Source organism: Phocoena sinus, chromosome 2 (assembly GCF_008692025.1).
Source record: "Phocoena sinus isolate mPhoSin1 chromosome 2, mPhoSin1.pri, whole genome shotgun sequence".
Classification (NCBI taxonomy): domain Eukaryota; kingdom Metazoa; phylum Chordata; class Mammalia; order Artiodactyla; family Phocoenidae; genus Phocoena; species Phocoena sinus.
In genome coordinates this window covers 14,866,520-14,883,447 of record NC_045764.1, presented here as the reverse complement: position 1 = coordinate 14,883,447, position 16,928 = coordinate 14,866,520, and the positions used below count along the sequence as shown (strand labels likewise).

The window sequence follows — 16,928 nt, the reverse complement described above, 5'->3', positions numbered from 1 at the left end:
AGACAGCCTACTGAATCACAGCAGCTTGGCTTTTGTTTTTCAGATAGCGGCTGCAGGTTCCTTGTAGCATGGCCATGTCCCAGCTGCCGCTGGGCTCTGGGAAGAGACAGTTAAACTCATAAGGACCTCGGTGGCCTGTTTTCCTGCAGAGGGGTACACAGTGCAGGTGCATGGAGATTGAACCTGATCTTTCCACTGGAAAAACTATTCGCTGAGACATCCTTGCTTTCATCCAGCATGCACTTAAGCTTCAGTCAGAGAACGGATTCCCATTTCCATGAATAATGTCAAGAAGGCCTCATATTGACTTGGTAGCACAGCCATGATTAAAAGGAGTGGCAGTAGTAAGGGTTCATATTAGCTAAGTGGTTTGGACACACATCTGGCTTTCCACACTGATGGGAGCAAGGTGAAAAGGTTCTTTCTCTATGTTCAGAAAAAGTGATGGATTTGATAGGGAAGCAAACATTCATTGTGATATTCATATGTTTGTATAGAAGTGACCTCTTTTAATATAACTGACTTCATTCTAATGGACAGAGTTAAATGGCATGAAGAGTCACTCTATTCTGTACCCCCAGATCTTGAAAGTACGTTGTCAACCTCATTTTTTTGGTATTCCATAGTAACTGTGAATATATTTTTAATATATATGTTTAATATATGTTTAATTTTTATGGGTAATTTAAGTACTAAGATTTCTGTGGATTATTTTGTAGAAGTAGAGATACATTTTATCATTAAAAAATAATTTTTAAATGAAGAAACAAGACAACTTGTTATAGAAAGCTGATGTTAGGGAAACTTTACAAGTTAGATCTTATAAAGATCTTGGTTGCTGAAAATATTAGAGACATAGGTTGATTATTACAAAAAAGCACATAAATAAGAAATGAAAAACTATAATGGATTCTTACAAGGATTTATTTTTGGTATTACAGTAGCTATAAATATGGTAAATCTCCTCTTTTAGATGCTCACACATACACATGCACAAAAGCACCAATCACATGACAAGGCTGGAAGCAGGCTGGGTGGTGACTCCTATCCCAAATCCCTCATTTTGATGGAATCAAGCATTTCTTTTAATATGATTTCACGGAAATTTTATTTAGCTTTATTTTTCTAAGATAAAAGGTAACAGATTCTTGTTTAAAAAGGATTGTCACAACCTAAGCTCTTTTAAGCCAGAATGTTCTGTATGTTTCCCTGAATGAAATTTCACAGCTGCCCTGTAGTAGCACAGGCTGCAGAAGAGAAGCTGGGTCAGCTGCCCTGCCAGATATTGTTCTCACCACACATAACGCACTTAGCTGCGTTTTGTAGACCCATTTTAATACCTTTTCACAGTACTTACCCAGATTCCTCCTATGGAGATGTCATAAAGTGAATTATGAATGTATTGACACAGTGATTCGTATTGTGGATTAGGTATGGGTTGCGTAATAGTTTCAAGGACCTCTAATCCCAAATAATATTGACAGATTGGTAAGCATCCAAAAAATAGGAACACCATAGTTATAAAATGAAAGAACTAAGAGAATTATGAAAAATGAGAAAATACATAAAACACCAGGGGAAACTCTGAATGAAGCCAAGGTCATGTTCATGTCTATATCATATCTATAGAAAGTTAAAAGAGCTATGAGACTTATTATATGAGCTACAAAATCAGATCAGTTGCAAGGGAAACTTCCAAAGGAAAAGTCAATTTAGTTAAAATTTTTATTTTTGCTTGATTTTCTTCTGTTACATTCGTTAGCTCATAAATGGGTTCAATAATATTCCACAGGGAAAGTCATGTGTTTTTAATCCAAAAGTGGAACAGTAACATTTTAAGCATTTCGTAGTTTAACTTCATTCTGAAGTGTTAAAAAAGAACATTTGACATCAACCGTATAAGATTTATGAATTTTGAATAAATTTGTGTAAGAATTTGTCCAAAGCCTCTTGGTCCCCCAAAAGACATTAATACAATTGTGGAATTTATGGGCTGTAGTGTTTCTTTTTAAAGCCAAGAGAAGAGTTAGATTTAGAAATGACACTTTAGAGTGAATAAAATTTCAGACAAGGAGTATTTCTATTTTAGTTTTACTTTATTGCTGGACTTTAATTATCAGCAAGATTTAAAAGTGGGTACAGACCATTTTAGCAATGTATTAAAATCTCTAACATATCAAAGGATTGTACTTCTAAATACAAAATATCAATGCTACATGCATGTAAATACTGAAAAAAAAATCAGTCATAGAAAAAGCAAGGAGACATAGAGGTTTAAAATTAAATGCTACACTTTGAAGAAACAAAAGGTCAAATTTTTTTTCCTTCTTTCCTCCTATCTACTTTATTCTTTCTTTCATTTTGTCTCTTATCAATAATTCATAAGCTTTTCTTGAAATGAAGAAAATTAAACACATTTACATGAGGTCCTGAATACTTTCAATATGTGCTTAATACCTTTTAAAAATCTGTTATCTTTGCTATCATGGTAGGTAAAACTCACCCAAAGATAGCGAATGCTTTGATAGCTTTGACAATTCTCAACAGTCCTGTCTGTGTCTAAATATTGATCTGCGTTTTATAATGTACTAAGAAGTTAGGAACTCATAAGAATTGATAGGTCACTCAGTGGCTCAGATGAGGGTATATTATCTTTGATACTATTGATTTTCTGTGCTTCATTTATGTTTTAAAGTATGTCTACAACATAGTAGAAAAAAAGGTCTTGATTTGGTAGGCTTTTCAAATATATTTATGTACTTCCTTTTTGGGCCTTGAGGCTCTATTTGAGGATGTCTTATTGTGTTTTATCATTAATTCATCTTATTTGAATACACATCGATCGTAAAGGTAAAAAAGCTAAAGATTTGAATTGTCCTCTAAGCAATACTGTGCGTGTGTGAGGATAATTCTTTGGCTTTTGTTCACTTTGGACATAAATGAAAGAGCATAAGATATTTCTAAGAATAGAATTAGAGTTTGGTTTTCAGACTAGATCCCTTCTGACCTCTGAATATTCCCCCAACTCCTATGGACTCTGACAAGCTTCAGAAGTTTGTACCTGAAACAGGTTCAGAGTCTTCTTTGACCCACTTCTATCCGCCAGTTTCCAGGAACAATCAGTCGAGCCCCAGGAATGAATGTCGCCAAAGTTGGCATCTTTGTTTATTGTCTTTTCTGAAGGAACGAAATCAATTTATTTGAGCAGTCTGCCCTTGAGGTGAATGAACTAAACTTCAAATATGGAAATTACTAGCACTCGCTTAAAGATTTTAAATTTCAATTTTGTGTTTGAGGTGCTCATCATTTTTAACACAAAGGATTCTCTGCAATCTGTTTGCAGGTCCCCGTAAGTGTGCAAAACCTATACCATTTAATTGAATCGTGGTATTAAACTGGAAACCAAGTAGGGAAAGAATTTAAAATCAGAGCACATCAATGGGGTGTTCACTTCAACTCCAGACTCAATGTCCCTTAATATGCCATCATAATACCTGTTAATAGAGAGACCAGCTAGAATAGAGATGCAGAAAACTTGGCTAAATAATATCAGAACAGAAAAATATGTTCTCCAGAAATATGTGTGTAATTTTTGCCACTTCATTTAGATGGTTATTCTGAAGCGTTTAAAAATAGCACTGGCTTGGGACACCAGGATAACCCTGTAATATCTTGGAATTGAATTTGCTACATTTCTCCTTAAGTGTTTTTCTCTAATTAAGACACATAAAGTCATGTGCACATTCATAGATTCCTACATATTTATGTTGTCGACTGGTTAGTAATATTTTGAAAATCCATGAAGATTGTTTATTTTATTAAAATCATCATCATCCAAAAATGTTATAAAATACCAATTGGCTAATAACAAACTACATTCTGTACAGGTTTCATTAGATATGAAAGGGTGTCTTAACATCTATACCAGTACTGTAAAGGAGAATTTGTAAAGGGAGATTTCATAAGTAGCCATTATTAGAAATATAAATAAGTAATAATTATGAAAGTAAGCATTTATGCCTAAATAAAAGGAATGAGTAGATTTCAAGGTATAAATGCAATTACGATTTTTTACTCTAAAGACTGGCAACCTGTGTCCTGCAAGTCAAAGGTAGTTTTACTGACGAGAACTCTTATTGAATGAAACATGTCCCTGGCTCTCCTCTTCCTTCCCGAGAAGGACTGTCCCTTGCCTGCTGCCTCCTCAACAGGTTCTGGGTCTCTGGCCCACTTGAGAAGTGACAGCCCAAGGCCAAGTCATAAGTGTCTTTTCCTTTCCTTTCCCATCCTCACACACACAAAAAAAATGAGACTGAACTTTGGCATGTTGCTTGTAAAAGACTGTTAATCCCAGAAATAGAACCAGATGCTTTTTGGATGAATGGATGGATGGATGGATAGATGAAGGGAAGGAGGGATAGAGGGATGGAATTATATATGAGATTTGAAGAACCATTCAAGGCTTCTTTTTGTGACTCAAGTAGATATTTTTGCCACGTTTTCCCCAAAGCAACCTTTTCAATTAATCCTATTTTCCCGTGAACGTAATCTGTCACACTCTTATAAAAATGAGAAAATAGCCAAGAGCACAAAGTGCAGTAATACAAGCATACTTAAGAATGAAGCCAAACTCTTAAAAGTAACAAATGTTCAGGGCAGAAACATAGTTTATATGGTGTCATGAATCTGACAGTATAATTTGCCTCATGTAAAATACAGTAACATAATAGCTACATTAATTACTTATTACATGCCAGGTACTCTCCTATGTACTTAATATGTATTAAATGTTTGATTTTCACAGCAACCCTATGGAGTAGTCATTGTTATTGACCATGTGGTAGAGATAAACTAACCGAAGACTAGACGGATTAAGTAATTTATTATAAACTCATTTGATCTTTATTGGAGAAGTAGTTATTCCACTATCTGTAACCCATTTTCAACAGCCTTTCTTTTTCTGTTTCTTTTATTTCCCTTTTTTCCCTCTCCCTCCTTCCCTCCACCAAACATGGGTTTAAGTACATATGATGTCAGACATTGACACCCTCCTTGTCCCAGAGAAGTGACAAGACACACAGCCTCTGTCCCTTTGCAGGCACAATGTTAATTCTTTAATCATATTTAAGTTGATTTATCTTGACGTGAAATTACCAGGTTCTTTTCAGACTTCTTTACCAGAAGAACTCACAAGAAATAAGAGGAAATAGCAGTACATACAGTTCAGTGTTAACTGAGAAATTATTGATCACAGATTCAGAGTGCAGACTCTGAGGGCAGACTGCTCGTGTTTGAGTCCCAGTCCATCTTAATAGCTTTACAACCTTGGCACGTTTCCTAATTTCGCTATGCCTTAGTCTTCTCATCTATGAAATGGGAATGATAATAATGCCTATCTCTTATGGTCATTAATTTGATACTTGTACAACAATACAAATATGCCTGGCAAATTGTAAATGAATTGTTTATATTTTTATTGTGATAAAATACACATAACATAAAATGTACCACCTTAATCATTTTTAAGTGTACAATTCAATGATATTAAATGCATTCATACTGTTGTGCAACCATCACCACCGTCCATCTCCATAGCTCTTTTCATCTTGTAAACCTGAAACTGTATACCCATTAAACCAAAACTCCTCGTTCTCTCCTCCCTCCCCCCAGTCCCTGGCAGCCACCATTCTACTTTCTGTCTCTATAGTTTTGACTACTCTAATCATAAGTGGAAACATATGGTATTTGTCCTTTTGTGACTGGCTTATTTCACTTAGCACAAAGTTCATCCATGTTGTAACATATGTAAGAATTTCCTTTCTTTTTAAGGCTAAAACACATTCAATTGTATGTTTATGTGACACTTCGCTTATCCATTCATCTGTTGATGGACATTGGGTTGCTTCCATGTTTTAGCTATTGTAAATAATGCTGCTAAGATAGATGTACAAATGTCTCTTCAAGATTCTGCTTTCAGTTCTTTTGAGTATATACCACAAAGTGGAGTTGTTGGATCATATGGTAATTCTGTTTTTGATTGAGGAGCACCCTACTGTTTCCCATAGTGACCACATTATTTTCCATTCCCACCAAGAGCGCACAAGGGTTCCAATTTCTCCACAACCTCACCAACATTAGTTATTTTCTATTTTGTTGATCGTAGCCATCCTAATAACTGTGAGGAGGTATCTCATTGTGGTTTTGATTTACATGTCCCTAATGGTCACTGATGTTGAATATCTTTTCATGTGTTTAATGGCTATTTGTGTATCTTCTTTGGATAAGTGTCTATTCAGGTCCTTTGCCCATTTTTGAATCAGGTTGTTTGCTTACTGTTGTTGAATTTTAGGAGTTCTTTATATATTCTGGATATTGTGTGGGCTACCTTTTTAGTCTGGTGATATTTTTCTGATGCACAAAATATTCTGATTTTCATGAACTCTAAAATGTCTATTTTTTCTTTTGTTGCCCGTGCCTTTGAGGTCATATCCAAGAACTCACTGCCAAATCCAATGTTCTGAAGCTTTTGCCCTATATCTTCGTTAAGAGTTTTATAGTTTTATGTCTTGCATTTATGTCTTTGATTCATTTTGAGTTAAATTTTGTTTGTGGTGTTAGGTAAGAGTCCAGCTTCATTCTTTTGCATGCAGACATCCTGTTTTCCCAGCACTGTTTGTTGAAAAGACTGTCCTTTCCTCATTGAATGGTCTTCGCATCATTGTCAAAAATAATTTTCCATTTATGCTACAGTTTATTTCTGGGCTGTCTATTCTATTCCGTTGGTCTATATGTCTGTCTTTATGCCATTACATACGCTTCTGATTACTGTAACTTTGTAGTAAGTATTAAAATCAGGAAATGTGAGTTCTCTAGCTTTGTTCTTCTCTTTCAAGGTTGTCTTGGCTATTCAGGGTCCCTTGAGATTCCATATGAATTTTGAGAAGGGTTTTTCTGTTTCTGCAAAAAACATCATTAGGATTTTTATAGAGATTATATTGAATCTGTAGATAACTTTGGGTAGTATTGACATCTCAACAATATTAAGTGTTCTAATCCATGAACATGAGATGTGTTTTCATTTATTTATGTCTTCTTTAATTTCTTTCAGCAATGTTTTACGAAGAAGACTTTCACCTCCTTAGTTAATTCCTAAGTATTTTATTCTTTTTGATGTTATTATAAATAGAATTGTTTTTGTAATTTCTTTTTTTGTTGTTCAGTGTTACAATATAGAAATGCAACTGCTTTTTGTACGTTGACTTTGTATCCTGCTACATACATTGTTGATGAATTCATTTATCAGCTCCAACAGTTTGTCTTGGGAATATTTAGGTGTGTGTGTGTGTATATATATATATATATACACACACACACACACACACACACACACATACATATACACACACACATATATATATAAATAATCATTTCATCTGCAGAGATCAATTTACTTCTTTCTAATTTGGATGCCTTTTATTTATTTTTCTTGCCTAATTGCTCTGGATAGAATTTCCAATACTGTGTTGAATAGAAGTAGCAACTGTGGGCATCCTTGTCTTGTTCCTGATTTTAGAGGAAAAGCTTTTAGCTTTCACAGTTGAATATGATAGCTGTAAGTTTTTCGTGTACGGTTTTTATTTTGTCAAGGTGTTCTCCTTCCTTTCCTAGATGTTGAATGTTTTCATCACGAAAGGCTGCTGAATCTTGTCAAATTCTTTTTCTGTATCAATTGAGATGATTACATGTTTTTTCACCCTGCAGGACTCCCTTAAGCATTTCTTGCAGAACAAGCCTGGTGGTAACCGACTCCCTCAGCTTTTCTCTGAGAATATCTTAATTTCTCCCTCACTTTTGAAGGAAACTTTTGCCAGATTTTGGATTCCTGGTTGACAGGTACTTTTCAGCACTTTGAATATATCAGCCCACTGCCTTCTGTCTTCCAAAGTTCCTGTTGAGAAATCTGCTCATATTCTTATTGAGGATCCCTTGTATGTGATGAGTTGCTTCTCTCTTGCAGCTTTCAAGATTCTCTCTTTGCCTTTGTCTTTCAAAAGTTTGATTATAATTTATCTCCATGTTGGTCTCCTTCATTTCATCTTACCTGAAGTTCCTTGAGCTTCTTGGATGTTTATATCAAATTTGGGAGGTTTGGATCCCATCAGACTGGGAAGTTTTCAGCCATTATTTCATCAAATATTCTCTGTCCCTTTCTCTATCTTCTTCTTCTTGGAATTCCATGATACAAATACTGATCCACTTGATGGTGTCCCACAGGTCTTTTAGGCCCTGTTCACTTTTCTTCAATCTCTCTTCTTTCTGTTCCTCAGACTTGAGCATTTCCATTGTCTTATTTTTAAGTTAATTGATTCTCTTTTCTGCCTGCTCAAGTCTGCCTTTGAATGCTCTACTGAATTTTTAATTTCAGTCATTATATTTTTCAGCTTCAGAATTTCTCTTTGGTTTCTTTTTAGGTTTTCTATCTCTTTATGGATATTTCCATTTTGTTCATACATTGTTTTCTTGACTTTCTCTACCTCTTTCTTTAGTTCTTCAAGTATCTTTAAGACAGTTGCTTTAAAGTGCTTGTCTAATAGATCGTCCATCAGGTGTTTTACAGGGACAGTTTTTGTTGATTAATTTTTTTCCTTTGAAAGAGCCATACTTTCCTGTTTCTTTGTATGCCTTGTGAAATATTTTTCAAAACTGGACATTTGAATCTCATTAAGTTGTGACTCTGGAAATCACATTCTCCCCCTTCCCCAGAGTTTGCTGCTTTTTGTTATCATATTTATTTAAATTATTTACTAGTTTTGTAGGCTGTCTCTGTGCTGAGGTGTAATCTTGAGGTCTTTTAGAGTCTTTTCTGAGCTTTTCCCTAGCCACGCACAGCCATGTTCTGATTTTCCCCACATGTGCATTTGATTTTGAATGTCCTAGTCGTTCATATCTGGCTCCCAAAAGTGGGAAAAGAGAAAAATAAAGGGAGGTGGGATGAAAAGGGTACTGGTTCTTTAAATCTCCTGGATGTTACTTTAGATCCAGGGAGAAAGGCTTACAACAATGGCAGAAGGTGCAAAACCAATGGCTGCATCTTTGTCTGCCCCTCAGTGACGAGAAGCACCAATCAATCAGTGATCAGAACACACTCCCAATATTTTCAGGACAGGGTACATTTTGCCTACTGCAGTTCCTGCAGGCTGCTTCAGAAACAGGTGTGTAGTTGACTGCCACATGGCTAATGGGCAGAGGATGCATAGCTACTTCTGGACTAAGTGCTGAACCTGACTGAAATTAACCACAGATTGCAGTCTGAGCCTTCTCCCTAGAAGCTGCAAGCCTTCCATAGAGTCCAGAGTTCCAAGACAGTTGTCAGACAGATTCTGCCAGTGCAATTGTTTTCTATGTGGGAAGACAGATTCCTGATAGTTCCTACTCTGCCATGTTCCCAGAATCTTCTCTGTAAATGAACTTTTACATAATGAATTACTCTTTAAATTTTACATTCTTTAACTAATGAATTTCTGTTATGTAAGGGAAACCTTTAGGAATTTGAACTTCATTAGATTTGGAGAAGGATTACTGAATACCAACTACGGGTCTCAGGCAAAGAATAAACAAATAGCAACAAAACTTTAAAGGATGTGTAAGAAGAATTGGGAGGTCATATTTCTTTGCTCTATTTGAAATTCTGTTATTTTGTATTTACCACACATTCTGATAGGCAGTCACGTTCGTTATTTTCTATTAATGAAAATTATAATAAAAGAATTAAATCAGTGCTTATTAAATGAGGTTTAATAGACCAAAAAGCTGTTCAAAACATAGATGCAAAGGTTGGAAATAACAAAGATGTAAATTGGTAATGAAAGGATTAGGAATCACTGTTGTAGAACTTCTATGAGTCTTAAAGACTTTTCTAATGATTCAAAAATACCAATCATATTATGTACTAAGATACAGTTACCTGCTGCACATAATTTAAGAAGGTCTCCTCTAAATGCCTGAGTAGACATCAAATATTGCATAATTTTAGAACAAGAGAAGACTTTAGAGATTAGTTTCATTTGGCTGATTGACTTTGCCTTTAGAAATTTAATTTCTCCATTTTCCTAGCTCTGAAAATGGATATTACAGTGGAGAGCACCTCAGTAAAAGTTAGAGAAAATGATACTGACGTGTGGCATAGTGGAATATTTTCATGTGCTGTGTGTTCCCTTTAGATAGTGATAAACTATTTGAGGGTCCTTTAGCATCCATCTGTTACACTTTTATAGAGCATTTCAGTTTCAAACAGATTTTGAAAATTATCCTTTGAACTCATGCACAGACTTTCCGAAAATGCCTGTGTAGCCCACCAAAATATGTCTGATACTCTTCCATTTAAATTTTCCAAAAGAAAATGAGAGAGGAGATTTCAAAAAGTAATCAATTTTTCCATAGGTAAGAGTGCCAGTGGTTTAATGAGAAAAATCAAAGTTAAAGTTATTATATAGTTAGTTTTAGATTTTCCACAGAACTTTTAGAATAAAGGCTATTAATTTTGCCTTATTTAACAGAATAAAGATGAACTATAAATTAAAACACAATTATAAATGTGTTTTTAATCATTAATAGTATGGATTTTTCATTTGCCCAAATAAAGAGCATCTAACTTCTAAAACTGGTGTTATGGAAAAGAAAAGGATAGTTGTACCGAAAGTGGGAAAAAAAATGCACTGGTACTTTATTAAGAATATAAATATTCCCTCCAATGAAAACGCAGACCTACACGTGCACACGTGAATGTCCTGACAGCTGTGCTGTTCTTCCAGCCTCTACAGATGACAGTGCCGCCGAGAAGAAAGGGGGAACCCTTCACGCCGGCCTCATCGTTGGAATTCTCATCCTCGTCCTCATTATAGCCGCAGCCATTCTTGTGACAGTCTATATGTATCACCATCCGACCTCAGCAGCCAGCATCTTCTTTATTGAGGTAAGTGTCAAGTAGAGTACATGAAAACCATGCTAGCTGATGAACTCCAGCCATCTGCTGACACCACCTGCATTTAATATTTAGCACATGATTTCTCCACTTTGCAGTTGTGAGCTGGCTGATGTCACACGTGCACGCATGCGTGTGCACGTACCTATTGATAGATGGATTTCACGTGATGAGCTCAGTTACCTTACCTCAGGAGCTTTTAAAGAAATAAGCCATCTCGCCTTTTACAGATCGAAAAGAAAATAGAAACCATATTTTTTGTCTTAGAAACCATATTTTTTGTCTTATTGTACCAAGTATGTTAAGCAGCTGCTCTTCGATCCTAGAAGGAAATGAAGCGTATGCTGGAGGCTAAAGGATTTAGCTTAAATCAACTAATCGCTATAACAGTAATTGAGTATCGGCCAGATTCATAATACAATATGGTGACCCTGCTCTTAAAACGCTCACAAACTATTTAGGAAAAATACATATTTCCCTACAAAATAGCAGCTATAACAATAAGATTATGGTATGTGCCATCACCATTTTGTGTGGTGTGTGTATATTTATACATGTACATATAAATGCACATGCATACACACACACTCATTCAAACACAAAGAGAGCACTGTGCTGAATCAGTGTTGTTTTCATGTACAGAAAGTAGAGTTAGTGCCAGTGCCCAAGAGCAGTGAGGTAGGAGGACCAGTGGCTGTGTACAAAGGGCCAGAGCCAAGCCCTGATGTCCAGAAGGCCAGAGACTGGGAAGCCTGGGGGCCACAGGATAAGGTCAGTGTGACCAAGTCACCTTCTATCCTCCAGACAGCTGGGCTTCCTGGGCCTCGTGTGTGCAGAGCTTTCACCCCAACATCTTAATGGAGCCACTGCTCTTCAACACAACATAAATACTAGAGCAATGAAGGAAATCTTCTCCCTTGGAGCTTCAAACTTGTAAACTTTAGGTCTTCTCCAGTTCACTGGGTGATGTACAGTGGGCAGCAATGCAAATCAATTAAGTAATTGCTTAGAAGTCCTCTATGGCTCTCAACTGTCTGTGGAGTAAAGTGCAGTCTCCTTAGTTCTCCTTCAAGGCCTTGGCTATTTGTATCTTGTCTATCATTTCAATTTTTATCCCATAGATTCTTAACCTGGAGTTCAGTACCATCAAATTCACTCTATTCTCTTCTCCATACACACCCCCAATTCCCCATGTCACCAAGACATTACTCATTCTGTTCCTTCCACCAAAAAAGTCCTCCCCTTCTATCTCAATTCTTGAATTCTGTATCCAAGTAGCCTTCAATACCATGTACCCTGTAAGCTTCCCCGGACCATCTCTCTGCCAGGACAGCTGGACATAATCTCTCTTTCCTCTGAAATTCTATCCATAGTAATAACATCTATATCTTTCTCTGGCATTTACCTTTCTGTTTTCCATTAGAGTTAAATATGTATGTGATTTATTCCGCCCTACAGACTTATAAATTCCTCGAGATTTGGATTAAATAACTTAAGCCTTTCAAATAAGAGGTATTCTATCAGTATTTTCTGGAAAGAAAAAGATAATAAATATCCTAGGACATTTAAAACTTCCACTAAATTTTCACACATGAAGTCTTCCAAAAATGTCATTCTCATTTAAAGTCATAATAATCGAGAAATTATCAGGCATTGCATTTAGTTGGAAAGCTCTTATTAAGTTTTGTTAATGTGCTTAATTTTCATGCAAGAAAGCAGAAAACTTTCCCGAGGTCATGAATGCATTGCTCCAAGATCTGACAAGTGACAAGCTGTAAAGCTTCAGTGACTAACCAGACATCAGGCTGCTGCTGTAACCCTCACAGGTTTAAGCCTGTTTATACACCATGAAGTTTATTTTCTGACGTTGTGAAAAAGAAGATACTGTGAAATATCTGATGGTGGTGGTATTAGTGCAAATTGCACAGTGCAAAGGACCTAGTTCACACCGATTCACAGCAATCCTTGTATGACTACAAAGTAAGACTGTAGAATAGTGAAAGTATTGCCGGGAGCGGGAGGGCATTAATCTTAGAGATAATTTAATGCTACACCCTTATAACACGAAGGAAGAAACTGAGGTTCAGAGTGGTGGAATGGCTTCTCCAAGGTCGAAGAGCCACACTTCTGGGAAGAACTCTCGTGTTTCAACACTCAAGTGAAGCAGAATCGTTCTGCAGATTCCCAGATTCTCTGTCAATTGCCAATAATTCTGCCTAAATCACTAACTCTTTGACACCCTCTGTCCTCAAGCAGCTCACAGTGGCAGCTTGGCAGATGATTTTTGAAGATAATTATCATAATTTTACTATTATTAAAGCTGACCCATGTTTTCAAAATCGAACGCATATCCATGATGACTGCACAGTGACTGACATGCCAGACCTATGAATTCAAACGTTTGAATTACTAATTAAATTAAAGTTATTGAGAGCTTCCCTGGTGGCGCAGTGGTTGAGAGTCTGCCTGCTGATGCAGGCAGGGGACACAGGTTCGTGCCCCGGTCCGGGAGGATCCCACATGCCGCGGAGCAGCTGGGCCCGTGAGCCATGGCCGCTGAGCCTGCGCGTCCAGAGCCTGTGCTCCGCAACGGGAGACGCCACAACAGTGAGAGGCCCACGTACTGCAAAAAAAAAAAAAAAAAAAAAAAAAAGTAGATAGCAGCATAATATAGAACATGAAAATCAACTTGGATGATATTGGTAAACTCAATCTCCTTATGCACCAATAACTCTAATTTTTTTTTTTTTTTTTTTTTTTGTTGCGGTACAGGGGCCTCTCACTGTTGTGGCCTCTCCCGTTGCGGAGCACAGGCTCCGGACGCGCAGGCTAAGCGGCCATGGCTCACGGGCCCAGCCGCTCCGCGGCACGTGGGATCTTCCCAGACCAGGGCACGAACCCATGTCCCCTGCATCAGCAGGAGGACTCTCAACCACTGCGCCACCAGAGAAGCCCTGCTATCTACTTTTTAAATGAATTTGATGTGCTTTTTCCCATTAGGAAAGCAGTACCTGTTCCTTATTTTAAAAAATTTTGGAAACGTAAAAGCAAAAAGTAAAATCGCTTATAGTCCCAATAAGCAGAAATAATCACAATAACTATTTTAATTTATTTTCTTCTGGAATTCTCATATGCATAATTTGATGTTTGCCCATTTAGTACAATTGTGATTTCACTGAAATGCAAATTTATATTCTTTATTTTTCTTTTTTTTTTAGGTCCCATTTGTTTATTTTTGTTTTTATTTCCATTTCTCTAGGTGGATCAAAAAAGATCTTCCTGTGATTTATGTCAAAGAGTGTTCCTCCTATGTTTTCCTCTAAGAGTTTTATAGTGTCTAGTGTTACATTTAAGTCTGTAATCCATTTTGAGTTTATTTTTGTGTATGGTGTTAGGGAGTGATCTAATCTCATACTTTTACATGTAGCTGTCCAGTTTTCCCAGCACCACTTATTGAAGAGACTGTCTTTTCTCCATTGTATATCCTTGCCTCCTTTGTCATAGATTAGTTGACCATAGGTGCGTGGGTTTATCTCTGGGCTTTCTATCCCGTTCCATTGATCTGTATTTCTGTTTTTGTGTCAGTACCATATTGTCTTGATTGCTGTAGCTTTGTAGTATAGTCTGAAGTCAGGGAGTCTGATTCCTCCAGCTCCATTTTTTCCCTGAAGACTGCTTTGACTATTCAGGGTCTTTTGTGTCTCCATACAAATTTTAAGATTTTTTTGCTCTAGTTCTGTAAAAAATCCCATTGGTAATTTGATAGGGATTGCATTGAATCTGTAGATTGCTTTGGGTAGTATAGTCATTTTCACAATTTTGATTCTTCCAATCCAAGAACATGGTATATATATCTTTCCATCTGTTGGTATCATCTTTAATTTCTTTCATCAGTGTCTTATAGTTTTCTGCATACAGGTCTTTTGTCTCCCTAGGTAGGTTTATTCCTAGGCATTTTATTCTTTTTGTTGCAATGGTAAATGGGAGTGTTTCCTTAATTTCTCTTTCAGATTTTTCATCATTAATGTATAGGAATGCAAGAGATTTCTGTGCATTAATTTTGTATCCTGCAACTTTACCAAATTCATTGATTAGCTCTAGTAGTTTTCTGGTGGCATCTTTAGGATTCTCTATGTATAGTATCATGTCATCTGCAAACAGTGACACTTTTACTTCTTCTTTTCCAATTTGGATTCCTTTTATTTCTTTTTCTTCTCTGATTGCCATGGCTAGGGCTTCCAAAACTATGTTGAATAATAGTGGTGAGAGTGGGCAACCTTGTCTTCTTCCTGATCTTAGAGGAAATGCTTTCAGTTTTTCACCATTGAGAATTATGTTTGCTGTGGGTTTGTGGTATATGGCCTTTATTATATTGAGGTAGGTTCCCTCTATGCCCACTTTCTGGAGAGTTTTTATCATAAATGGGTGTTGAATTTTGTCTAAAGTTTTTTCTGCATCTATTGAGATGATCATATAGTTTTTATTCTTCAATTTGTTAATATGATGTTTCACATTGATTGATTTGCATATATTGAAGAATCCTTGCATCCCTGGGATAAATCCCACTTGATCATGGTGTATGATCCTTTTAATGTGTTGTTGGATTCTGTTTGCTAGTATTTTGTTGAGGATTTTTGCATCTATATTCATCAATGATTTTGGTCTGTAATTTTCTTTTTTTGTAGTACCTTTGTCTGGTTTTGGTATGAGGGTGATGGTGCCTTCATAGAATGAGTTTGGGAGTCTTCCTTCCTCTGCAATTTTTTGGAAGAGCTTGAGAAGGATGGGTGTTAACTCTTCTCTAAATGTTTGATAGAATTCACCTGTGAAGCCATCTGGTCCTGGACTTTTGTTTGTTGGAAGATTTTTAATCACAGTTTCAATTTCATTACTTGTGATTGGTCTGTTCATATTTTCTGTTTCTTCCTGGTTCAGTCTTGGAAGGTTATACCTTTCTAAGAATTTGTCCATTTCTTCCAGGTTGTCCATTTTATTGGCATAGAGTTGCTTGTAGTAGTCTCTTAGGATGCTTTGTATTTCTGCAGTGTCTGTTGTACCTTCTCCTTTTTCATTTCTAATTTTATTGATTTGAGTCCTCTCCATCTTTTTCTTGATGAGTCTGGCCAATGGTTTATCAATTTTGTTTATCTTCTCAAAGAACCAGCTTTTAGTTTTATTGATCTTTGCTATTGTTTTCTTGGTTTCTATTTCATTTATTTCTGCTCTGATCTTTATGATTTCTTTCCTTCTGCTAGCTTTGGGTTTTGTTTGTTCTTCTTTCTCTAGTTCCTTTAGGTGTAGGGTTAGATTGTTTACTTGAGATTTTTCTTGTTTCTTGAGATAGGCTTGTATAGCTATAAACTTCCCTCTTAGAACTGCTTTTACTGCATCCCATAGGTTTTCGGTTGTTGTGTTTTCATTGTCATTTGTCTCTAGGTATTTTTTGATTTCCTCTTTGATTTCTTCCGTGATCTCTTGGTTATTTAGTAACATAGTGTTTAGCCTCCATGTGTTTGTGTTTTTTACGTTTTTTTCCCTGTAATTCATTTCTAATCTCATAGCGTTGTGGTCACAAAAGATGCTTGATGTGATTTTGATTTTCTTAAATATACTGAGGCTTGATTTGTGACCCAAGACGTGATCTATCCTGGATAATGTTCCATGTGCACTTGAGAAGAAAGTGTAATCTGCTGTTTCTGGATGGAATGTCCTATAAATATCAATTAAATCTATCTGGTCTATTGTGTCATTTAAAGCTTGTATTTCCTTATTAATTTTCTGTTTGGATGATCTGTCCATTGGTCTAAGTGAGGTGTTAAAGTCCCCCACTATTATTGTGTTACTGTTGATTTCCTCCTCTTTTATAGCTGTTAGCAGTTGCCATATGTATAGAGGTACTCCTATGTTGGGTGCATATATATTTATAATTGTTATATCTTCTTGGATT

The 16,928-nt window shown here is 36.3% G+C and overlaps 1 protein-coding gene across 1 annotated transcript in view; it reads left to right on the top strand.

Annotated features, from left to right (window-relative positions):
• The window catches only part of PLXDC2 (plexin domain containing 2), a 417,331-nt gene that overhangs the window by 362,003 nt on the left and 38,400 nt on the right, over window positions 1-16,928 (top strand). Inside the window, exon 14 of the mRNA XM_032622008.1 lies at window positions 10,812-10,972. Coding sequence (XP_032477899.1) covers window positions 10,812-10,972 — 161 coding nt within the window. The remainder of the gene's footprint in view (window positions 1-10,811; window positions 10,973-16,928) is intronic.